Source organism: Falco naumanni, chromosome 6, assembly GCF_017639655.2.
Source record: "Falco naumanni isolate bFalNau1 chromosome 6, bFalNau1.pat, whole genome shotgun sequence".
In the NCBI taxonomy this organism is placed as follows: domain Eukaryota; kingdom Metazoa; phylum Chordata; class Aves; order Falconiformes; family Falconidae; genus Falco; species Falco naumanni.
In genome coordinates this window covers 244448-256481 of record NC_054059.1, presented here as the reverse complement: position 1 = coordinate 256481, position 12034 = coordinate 244448, and the positions used below count along the sequence as shown (strand labels likewise).

Sequence of the window (12034 nt, the reverse complement as noted above, 5' to 3'; positions counted from 1 at the left end):
TGCCACCAAATGGCAGCTGTGACTCTCACTGCAGACTGAGAAGAGCACACGGAGGTGTAACCCTGTGCACCCCTTTCCAAGATCTAGCACAGGAGACAACTGGCTGAGCATAGCTCACGCAGGAATTTTATCAAACTGGCAGAGCAGCCAAAAAACCCAAACACTTACTTACCCCATTTGATTAAATGCATAGTTTAATAGCTAGTTTTCATTTTCAACCTCACACTGTGTGCTCTGGCTAACCAGTACATCCAACTGTAAATATGTATCAGTATTTTCTCCAGGCACAATGATCTTACTTGCCCAGCCATGCTCCTCAGCTGTTCTAGGGTTCCTGAAGGTGAAGTTTCTTTCCCACTTACACACTAAAGCTGCTCAGGTTCACCTTGGAAGTTTGTGCTCACAGACAGGAGAAATTAAAGGCGATCAGAAAATGCATCAGACGTGCAACATGCCTACAACAGTAGAACTTAAAGCTGGGCAAGATGTCAAGCTGCCAAGCTAAGGCACAGCAGCCCTGGGCTACAGGCAGGATAGTAACACAAAGGTCTCAGTTTTGAACTGCTCGCTGGAGGTGCTTTGGGATGTAACTGGAGAAGGATCTAAGGTGACAAGGCTTCTAAGGTCAGTGCCTAAAATTAAGTGGAATAAATCTGGACCTGCATATGCAAAACAACATATCCATATTTACAAATATGATACTTTTACATTTTTATTTGTACCTACTTTTTGACACAAAGTTGACAACATCCCTAGTTAAAAGTGATTTAACAGTGCTGCTCTATGAGGCTTACTGAAAATCTGGAATCAGCAGAGTGGGTGATTTTTTTTTTAAAGCATTCTTTTTAAAGTCAAAATTTTTTTGCATGTATAGGTCAACCTCAAAAATCAATTTCAAAATCTAAAAAATATTCACATTTCAAATTTGCCTCTTAAAAATTAAATATTTTGTTTAATATTATTAAAATGTGAATTTTTGCTTCTATTAATAACAAATGTTTTGTTTCCAATTAATTGTAAAAACCAAATATATTCTGAAAAGGACTGATCCAATAAAACACTCAATATACATTAAAAAAATAAATAACACATGTACCTGCATGCACATGTGTACATGCATGTACAGTTTCACTTTTTAATTTGCTAAAACAGTTTTGTCATTGTTTCTTTCATTGAATGGCCAGAAATCTGAAAGAATCCTTTTCTTTTTTTTTTTTTAACCCAGATGCTGAAATTAGTTCAATTCTGAGAAACTTAATTAGCTAGCCACAGTATTATCATGAGTTTTATTTATGAGAAATTTCTAGTCTTCATGAGAGAGTGAGAATCAATGAGAATATTCAACCTGTCTCCTCCAATATATGCACATTAGTAACTCCAGTGTAAGGCAAGAAAACAAAATCTTGCATTTACACAACCTGGATCCTGGTACTAATAGGGATTTTTATATTTTTCTTTATTGCCACAGAAGCAGCGCCACTGCAAAAGACATTATAGTAAAAAAAGAAAAACAATAATTACTTGAGAAAGAAGCAAGCAAAAAACCCATCACTGGTACAGGAGGTTTTTTTCATAGCAGGCACACCTCACTGAGCTAGATCTTCCGACACAAATCAGAAAAAAGCCCCACGCGTACCTTTCGTAACTTGTTTATGGTTTGCAGTGTAACCTCTCACTGATGAACAAGCAGTAATCATTTCAGATGGAAATTTACAAGTTATATTTAAAGGGAAAATAGTTTACTCATGTTCCACATGGGTTTATTAGCTTAAATGAAAAGGGGGGAAAATTAACTCAGCCATGGCAGCTTTTTGTTTCTCTTAAGTCTTCATTTTATTAGCACATAATGAATCTACAAGGGCAAGATTATTTAGGACTCTCTGTGCTTGTACTGTATCTTCTTCCAATCTCACATCAGTCTACATGCTTGAATTTTAAAGGCAAAAAGGATGATGGGAATGTAACAGCTACCACTTTAGAAGTGAAGTGGCAGAGAAAGTGACCTGTAAAGATGCTGTGTAAGGTTTAAGTCATTTATTTGGACAAATGATGTTATTATTAACACTGCTTAACATGTGGTTAATCTGTCGTTCATGTACATAGCATTCTATGTAATGCTGCGTATAATTCTAAATATCTGATGTTCTGTGGAAAAACATTTGAGATCAGTGAATTTGTTTTCGGGGGGGAAACCACAATAGAAAACAAAAAAAAAACCAATAAACAAAGGGGAGGGAGGGAGGGAATTTCACACCAAACAATGCATTTACTGGAAAACCCCTACAGTTACATACCAGTATTAGGGGGGAAAAAAGGAATTAAAACATGCTGATACACAGAAATCTGACAACTAAAAGATGTGCGCTCTCGTCTCCTTGAAAATATGCTTCAAGCAAGATCCTTGGCAAAAGTGGGGGACTTGAAGATGGTTGGTTGAGTTGACCGCTCACAGATGTGCTGACATATGGAAGCCAGTGCCAATGCAGTACAACCTGTTGTACAGTGTCAGCAGGATAATGACAGAACAGGTTGAACTCCTGCTAATGGCCATAAGTGGTGAAGGACAACTGTGACATCTACATGCATACACTTATCTAGCCTCTCGTTACTCATCTGGAGACCAGTTATAATTGCTTGACTGTCAGCTGAAGAAATACTTTTCATTATGATCTGCTTCCTGCAATGTTTTAATAACAAAACCTACATAATACCGTACTTCTTAAAAGGAAAAAAACCCCAGTCCTCTAAATATTAATACTTCTCATTCCTATATAATATTAATCTGAGGGAAATTAAGCTGCTTCAAAAGCAAAACTGGGATACAATTACAGTCATTCAATCATACTGCACAGAACTGCCATACCTTTACCGTCTAACAAAAATCCTCTCCAAAATCATCCTTTCAATCAGTACCACCTTTCAGCAGAAAGCAGCCTAATACCTTGGAAAACTTTAGGAACAATAGTAAGTGCTTGAAAACGAAAAACAGAACATACTATTTGATTTTTTCCAGTGGTACAAAATGCAGAGGAAGCCCTGTAATACTACAGTACACTATAGAGAAGCAAACTAAAATGCTTACTTAAGATTACCCTAAGAGAAGAAATTTTGCTTATCTGCAGATGAAGATGTTCATCTCTCAAGACTGAGCAGTTACCAATGAAAGTTCCAAAAAAGCATGCAAAGGGCCAGTTATAAAAGCTACCACAATTCACAGGACTTACCTTTCCAAGTGACATTATTGAATATGTATTCACTGCCATTACAGAACAGCTAGAATGTAAAGTTTTGTTCTTCCTAAAGCAATCACTCTCATTAGTGATCCCAAGTTATATGCAGCACTATACAGAAAAGAGAGCCAAATTCTACATCTGCCCCACAGACGTAAGAGCTCTGCTACCACGAGGTACTTGGCAGGAAAAAACCCAACCAAACATGGGCTTGCCCCCTCATGTAACTAACAAGTAACAACACCAGACATGCCTGTCCTATCTCAATGGCATGGATAGACAGCACTTAGCTCTCGTTTGGATGTGCTGTCTGATTAATTCCATCTTTTCCTGTCTCACCTTCTCCCTGAAGATAAGTGAGGAAACATTACTCTCTTACGATGCACCAGAACTCTGGTACCTGAGCAAAAAGCACTTCTTAGAAGTAGCTCTGAACCGACACAATAGCTGACATGCCACAGCAGAGCTATTTCCCACTTGACCATCAGGAGGAAAAGACAGGTCTTTTTAACAAGTAATGGAAATAACTGTCTCGGGAAATTTCTTCCTACTAGCTGGCACCTAAAGGTGAAGGCCTTTAGGCGTGAAGTCTTGCACCCCTACAAAAAAAGATTTCTCTTTATATGAACATCTAATTTTTCTTTCTTCCTTTAAGTCTTGCTAAGATTTTTAATAGTGCTCTGTGATGGCAAAGTTCCACAGGTCAACTCTATATAATATGTTTTTAAAAAAAAAACACTTTTTTTTTCCCCTGGCTCTAAATCTGTTGCCCTTCAGTTTCACAGACAGCTCCTTGAACTCTTATGAGGGCAGTTAAATAAGCACAGCTAATTTATCTTCTATCATTTATTTTCTTCTCTTGCTGTCATGCCTCCTTTTCATGTCCTCTCCTGCCTAAACTCCCAATATTCATGTCCCTCTTGACCTGAAAGCTTCCTATTTTTGTTACCTCTCCCTAAAGCTCCAACCTGGCTTTACCTTGTAACACGCTATTCTGGTTAACATGAACATTGGTACTGAGGATACACCTCCAATGTACCTAATGAAATTATTGGTTTTCTCCTTCATTGTATCTACAAGCATTGCTTACATAGCTCACCAATACCACACAGATTGCAAATACTTGGGTTGTCCCAAATGTTGTACAGGTTTTCCTCCTGAGTGGATGAAATGAACAAAAAACTTAGGAGCAAGTGCAAATGATGCCTGCCAATGCACACTACTTATATATGCAATTAATCTACCTTGCACTCATAAACCTCACCCATCCAGCTTGTTAATTTGTTCCTAAAATTAAGGGAACTCCAACAAAGCTAACTGAACTAAAGATGTACAATCCCTCCGCTGCTGCTGCATGAACAAGGTTCAATCTCCTCTGTCACAGAGCTTCTGAACATGTCACAGCACCAGCAGCAAGGCACAAGGCGTCACAACAGTGATCCCAAATAATTCTTCACAATTGGTCAAGGAAACATCAGCTGTGTGTTCTGCTGCTATTATCTTTAAATGGTAAAAGCCAAATGGGAAAAATAAGCAAGCTGGAAATCTTTTCCAAAAAGAGATTTTTCTCCACAGCAATATCATTTTAAAGTTAAAAGCTCAGGAAGACTCCTAATTAATGAGAAAAATCCTGTTTCCTTCACCCCCTAAATCTGGTACAACATTACCTCAGTTTCCCTTAGCATTTCCTCTTAGAAGTAATAAATGCAGAATGCTCCAAGCATTGTTTAGGCTTCCCTCTAAAAGCAATCCATAGTCCTAACTGCACATGACCTCTGTTCTGTCAGTCCCAACCTCTGTCTTGACTTCTGCACCTGAGAAGGAAGGATGAATACTCCTTGAGGAAGGAAGACCTACGTATATTTTGTGACCACCAATAAAACCTTTGTTAGGCAAGTATTTTCTCCTGCATGTTAATGTAGCAATATAATGCCCCTCTAAATACTTGTTTGGTGCAGGTTTGAGCATCTAAATTCTGTAACTACTTTCTGGACTCATCACTTATATGCTGCAATATTTACTTGCTACACAAATCTAAGGCTTCTTCCACCAATAAAATTATTCAATCATAACAAATAAAGAAAATAAAATTTCTGTCCTCTTAATACATCAGTATTGCATTAGTCACTATGTCTTCAGACAAGTCAGAAGTCTGCAGTCCTGATATTCAGCATAGTGGAAAACCAACAGAAGGGCCCCATAGTTATGCTCACAATCTGTCCTCACAAAACATCTGACAGCTGCAACATTAACAAAATTAACAGTGGATGAATTAGTACCAGACGCTAAACAGTTGCTATAGAAAGACTCATCCATTTCTTTTCTTCTTCTCCCCTTCTTCAACCTGGCTACCCCACCACTTGATAAAATTAACACTCAGTATCATTTTTTCTTTTGTTATTTAATAAAAAAGGGTACCACAAATACCCTTTCATACACAAGACTATGAACTTCCCACTGTGATCTCCCTAGACTCTTAAAGAAGCAGTTCACAGTTGAAAGGACTGTGTCCCAGTTCTCTTACAGCTTTTGAGCCGTAAACATGTATCCACTTGCAATTTCTCACTTGCAGATTTTGGGATCCCGCCCAGTACCGTGCCAGAGCTGCAGCTGACCAAGGCAGTCCTGGCTCCCTTTCTTTACAAGCTCTTTGCCCACAGCTAGCTGCATTCCTACATGCCTTCACACACTCCTTTCTAGCTCTTCCTTCCTTCCTTGCTTTCTTAGGTCTTTTTTACTGAGCACTTTTCAATTTTTGACTAAGGATACCCAGTTCAAATGTGAGCATTCAAACTCTTGCATACTACAACATCTGAAGCAGGTGGAGTCCTGAAGTCCTACAATGACATTAAAAAAAGCAGCTCTGGACATCAAACTCGGAAGTGTTATTCCAGTACTGAACTCCAAATGAGGGCAAGTGTCAGGTGTTAAATTATACGACTACCCTTACTATATCTTGCATCGACTGATCCAACATGAAAATATGTCACCATTCAGTTAAAAGATTAAAAAACAAAAAACCACCCAGAATCGTCAATACCAATTTAATCAAAATCTATGTGTATTTTTATATATATAAACCAATTGTGTCATCAGGGAAAAGCAATCATTTTTAAAGGACCAGCCTTCTGCTACACATGAGAAAAATGCTATTAGGAAATTGCTGTTACTTTTTGGCTAGGCAGCACACTGTAACAGTCCTGACAAGTAGATAGATCTAAGTATATGAAGAATAGCAGCATACCATCAGCTGCTCACAGCTTCAGCATTTCAACCATTCACATTTGTAAGAAGCCTAGTAGGACTGGGAAGTAACTACACTAAGTATTAAGCAAAAAGTCTGTATTCTGCATGACTACTCAAGCTACAAGCAACTGTTCAAAATAATCTTATGGTAAAGACTGGGAACACAATTTCTGGGTCACCAAGTCCAACTCATCACAAACAAGTACATCCTATACTATCTGCACAATGTGCTTCATAAGTTCTTTACTGAAGAAAGGTATGATCATATACTCTAGAGTGGTAATGAGACAGCAAGATCTGTGAAAGGGAAAGAATTTAAAATTTAATTTTTTAAAAAAAATAATTTTAAAATTTTAAAAAAGACAAAAATAAGATTGCAACTGGAGTCAGCAAACTTTTACATAAAATATATGAAAACAAAACATTCTAAGCCCTTCCCCATGCCTTTGTCCCCCATAGTTATCCAACCATTAACCTCGTACTGCCAAGTCCACCACCAAACCATGTCCCTAAGTGCCACGTCTACAAATCATTTAAATAGCACCAGAAATGGTGATAAAACCACCTCCCTGGGCAGCCTGTCCCAATGCTTGACAACCCTTTCGGCAAAGAAATTTTTCCTAATATCCAATATAAACTTCCCCTGGCACAACTTGAGGCTGTTTCCTCTTGCCCTATCACTTGTTATCTGGGAGAAGAGGCTGACACCCACCTGCCCACTTGCCTTTCAGGCAGCTGTACAGAGCAACAAGGTCCCCACTCAGCCTTCCTTTCTCCAGGCTAAACAGCCCCAGTGCCCTCAGCTGCTCCTCATAACACTTGTGCTCCAGACCCTCCACCAGCTCCGTTGCCCTTCTCTGGACACGCTCCAGCACCTCTACATCTACCTCTAAGTGAAGGGCCCCAAACTGAACCCCGGATTCAAGGTGCAGCCTCACCAGTGCCCAGTACAGGGGACAGTCACTGCCCCGGTCCTGCTGGCCACACTGTGTCTGACACAGGCCACGATGCTGTCGGCCCCCTTGGCCACCCGGGCACACTGCTGGCTCATGTTCAGCTGGGTGTCAGCCAGCACCCCCAGGGCCTTTCCCCCCAGCAGCTTCCCAGCCACCCTTCCCCAGGCCTGTGGCGCTGCCTGGGGCTGGTGTGACCCATGGGCAGGACCCGGCACTGAGCCCGGTTGGAGCTCATACAACTGGCCTCGGCCCATCGATCCAGCCTGTCCAGACCCCTCTGCAGAGCCTTCCTGCCCTCCAGCAGATCAGCACTGCCCCCAACTTGGTGTCATCTTCAGACTCACTGAGGGTGCACTCAATCCCCTCGCCCAGATCATTGACAAGGACATTAAACCGAACTGGCTCCAGTACTGAGCCCTGGGGAACACCCTTGTGGCCGGCCACCGACTGCATCTAACTCCATTCACCGCCGCTCTCTGGGCTCGGCCAGCCAGGCAGGATTCTACCCAGAGAACAGCACACCCGCCCAGGCCATGAGCAGCCAGTTACTCCAGGAGAATGCTGTGGGAGATGGTGTCAAAGGCTTTAATAAGGTCCAGGTAGAAAACACCCACAGCCTTTCCTTCATCCACTAAGCAAGTAGGTCACCTTGTCACCGGAGGAGATCAGGTTCGTCTTGCAGGACCTGCCTTTCATAACCCCATGCTGGCTGGACATCATCACCTACTGCTTGTCCTGTACGTGCCACATGACGGCACCGAGGATGACCTGCTCCATAACCTGCCCTGGCACCGAGGTCAGGCTGACAGCCCTGTAGTTCCCCGGATCCTCCTTCCAGCTCCTCTTGTCGATGGGCATCACATTTGCTGACTTCCATTCGACTGGGACCTCCCCGGTTAGCCAGCACTGCTGATAAATGATGGGACGGGGCTCGGTGAGCACTTCTGCCAGCTCCCTCAGCACCCTCGGGTGGATCCCACCCGGCCCATAGACCTGTGTGTGTCTAAGTGATGTAGCAGGTCACTGACCATTTCCCCTTGGATCATGGGGGCTTCATTCTGCTCCGCAGCCCTGTCTTCTGCCTCAGCGAGCTGAGTACCCAGACAACAACTGGTCTTACTATGAAAGACTCAGGCAAAGGTGGCATTCAGCACCTCAGCCTTTTCCTCAGCCTTTGTCTCACTGTGTTTCCCCCTGCATCCAATAAAGGATGGACTTGGCTCTCCTTCTGTTGCTAATGTATTTATAGAAACATTTTTGGTTGCCTTTTACGGTGGTAGCCGTACTAAGTTCTAGTTGGCCTCTGGCCCTACTAATTTTCTCCCTGCATAACCTCACGACACGCTTGTAGTCCTCCTGAGTGCACTGCCCCTTCTTCCAAGGGTCAGAAACTCTCCTTTTTTCCTGAGTTCCAGCCAAAGCTCTCTGTTCAGCCAGGCTGGTCGTCTTCCCTACCAGCTCATCTTCTAGTACATGGGGACCACCTGCTCCTGCACCTTTAGCATTTCCTTCCTGAAGGATGTCCAGCCTTCCTGGACTCCTTTGCTCTTTAGGACTGCCTGCCAAGGGACCTGACTCCGTCACCCACACTCACCCACACTCCTAAACGGGCCGAAGTGTGCCCTCCAGAAGTTCGTCTTTCCATTCTCTCTTTTTCATTTCTGCTTTTTCAAAGAGGAGAATGCAAACTTTAAAAATGAAAAAAAAGGCTTTATTACCATGGCATGACAGAACACTCCATTCATATTTTTTAAGTTAATATATAGTAAGCATATTCAGTCTGCAAAGGTAAAGATTTCCCATTCTCTTACTTCCACCACTGCAGATTGCTTAATTTGCCAAAATTCTCCCTTTCTTCTCTCTTGCTTATGTCACCATCAATAACAAAATAATCAAAAGACCAAAAAATTCTATCATACATGTGCAGGCACTTACTGCCCCTGAACACCAGGATGTGGCTGAGACTTTTGGTTTTGATAGAAGAGCTAGTAAAGGATTTGTATCTAAGTTGTGTTCTGCAAGGCTAACAAATGTTAAGACATAGGGATGAAAGCAAGAGATGGCAGAAGCTGGCAGATACATGTCTAAACAGCAAAAGTCTGCTGTTCACTGAAAAACATGTTTCAATTTTAGCTGGTAGTTGAAGCGTATGTCCATCTCACAGACCAAAAAACAGCAACAAATAAAAGAACATCTAGGTAACTGGGATTTAATACCGATTCATTGTGTAGCCATCACTTGATGACTACAGAAATACAAACACACACACACAACAGCAGATACTGAATAGCTATCACTACAAAAATACAGTGCCATCCAAAGTGCACTGCATCCTTTTTATTTTACAATGATTTTACTAAAGTGGTCTTTAAAACATGTTTTACATCATCTTTTCCTTTCTATTCTTACTACTTACAGAGAAAAAAAAACCCTACTGCTCCTATTTAATCATTTCCCTTCTATTTGTCATCCGAATTTTGTTCTTATAATCACATTTTGGACTCAGCCCTGAAACAGGAGTAAGAGTGAGGAAACATATTTTTCTTCCCTATACATTTTTCTTCCAGGTAGGTAATACTAAACAAAGAACACTGCTGTTTAACTCAAAATCACTATAATGACACTTAATACACATTTCCTTTTATAGCTCAAAAGAATGAAAAAGAAGTAAAGTGCAATAGAAAAAATATAATATCATGTTTCTGAACTTGAATTTTGAGGATAAAGAAAAAGTAATAACCAATTTCTTTATCAGAATTAGACTAGAGCAGGGACAATTTAAAAGCTTTTGTTTCTTTATAACATATTTTAAACCCATGCTTGCACAGTGAGGTTGCCCTGGAATGCCATGGTAGGAGGCTGCAACTTTTCTTCTACTTAAAATTCCATGCAAGAATACTGTAGCAAATAAATTAAAATACATTGTTAATATTTTTAAATGTAAGATTCAGCGATATCATCCTTCAGTTACTCTGCTTCTACAGTTCCTTTTACTTGTAAAGTCAATATTTAAATATTTGTATCAACTTTTAAATAGGTCTTCCACAGGTGTTTTAAAAAGCAAGGTTGTTTGCATCATAATTGAAGGCACCTACAAAGCACCACTGTAAACATTTTCCACACCAAGAAACAGGATTTTCTTTAGGGCTTGGAAGCTCTTTGCAATCTGGAGCCATATGCCATTTCAGTATTGCTTCAAGTACTTACTTGTTAGACTCTTTTTAATTCTGAATTGATGCCAAGGTCAGACGTCATAGCAGAGGTTTTCCATTTAAAAGCTTACCATTATTTTTTTCAAAATACCTACATAAACTTTGCAGTATTAGCACATCTTTATGCTAATATACAATAAAACTTGAAAGGTAATTCTATTTCCTTCAGTTTTACCATGCCTTCTTCTGCCCCCTCACACTCTGTTCAAAGCCCACTGAAAGTCATTGATTATGGACTGGGCCATGTATTTCATGAAGAGCAGAGCAGGCACAACCCTGGAGCACAAGAAGGAGCCCTGCCACTCTAGAACATGAAGATGACATTTTCTGGACTGCCCAGTAAAAATCTAATGGCACCTCAGAAAAGGCAACAGACATGGCACACTGAGAAACATATCACTGGAAATTAAAAATAAATAAAGTAAAAGATACTGGCAATACATACTTTTGACAAAGCTGGCTGAACAGCACTTTGGGAGAAAGAGGGCCTCTTCCAGCCTCCCTCATGCTGTGAAGGAACAAGAACATTGCTGAAGTCAAAGGTCCTGGACTGGAGAGGTTTACCACCAAAGGATCCTTCAAAGCAAAGGTAAATTGCACATCAGATTTCACAGTTAATGACACACAAGACTTAATTCAAGTTAGTACATTTATGACAAAGAACAACATAACTTTCATTCTTAAAAGTATTTGGTTTGTTGGGGGTTTTTAATGTTGATGTGACCTACATGATTGGAATAGTTGAAAAGGAAACTTATTATTTAAGCAGTAATAGTTGCAAAACCAAACTGTTTCTGTCAAGCAAATTGGTTGGTAACCAGTAGTTTTGGAAACAGGCATGCCAATGAGCCAGTCTGTCTCACAAAAACAGACTACCTCCTGTATTACCTGCTTTACTCTTACTACCACGTGCACTGAAATTCAGTTGGAGAGACAACACAGGTGACCTCCTCTGTCGGCCAGCATCAGACAGAGCTCAGTGGCACTCAGTCTACTTAACCTTAGGAAAGCCACACACCAAAGTTTCCACACTTCCTACAGCCACTGGAACATATGCTGTTCCTCCAGGAGCCAGGTGCTGGGAAGGCCGACCAGCCGTGGTTCACAGCAGGAGCCAACAGCAGACCCCACCAGCAGACCCCACAGGTCCGCCATGACAGCGGGGGACAGGCACGAGGTGCATCCCACACAGCCCCTCCCGGTGTGAGATTCACCCTGGACAGCAGGTCCTGGGGCTGGAAGGAGCCAGCCATCAGCCATCTAAGCCAGTCTTCGAGTAGGAGATATTCCTGCACTGCCTACATGCCACGTGTGCCTCAACAGAGACACAGGTCGCCAGTCCTCCCTAATGCTCCAGGTCCATAAATGACCACAGTGCTTCCTGCGAGCT

The 12034-nt window shown here is 41.3% G+C and overlaps 1 protein-coding gene across 11 annotated transcripts in view; it reads right to left on the bottom strand.

Annotated features, from left to right (window-relative positions):
• The window catches only part of USP45 (ubiquitin specific peptidase 45), a 60356-nt gene that overhangs the window by 23073 nt on the left and 25249 nt on the right, over positions 1-12034 (bottom strand). For 10 of the 11 annotated variants that reach the window (XR_005828339.1, XM_040597243.1, XM_040597246.1 and 7 more), the window contains one exon: positions 11090-11220. Coding sequence is in view for 10 of the 11 variants with exons in the window: in XM_040597243.1 (XP_040453177.1) it covers positions 11090-11220 (131 nt within the window). In the remaining variant the exon portion in view is untranslated. Of the gene's footprint in view, positions 1-4908; positions 5045-11089; positions 11221-12034 lie in introns of those variants that run through there. The other variant, XM_040597255.1, reaches the window with a different exon arrangement.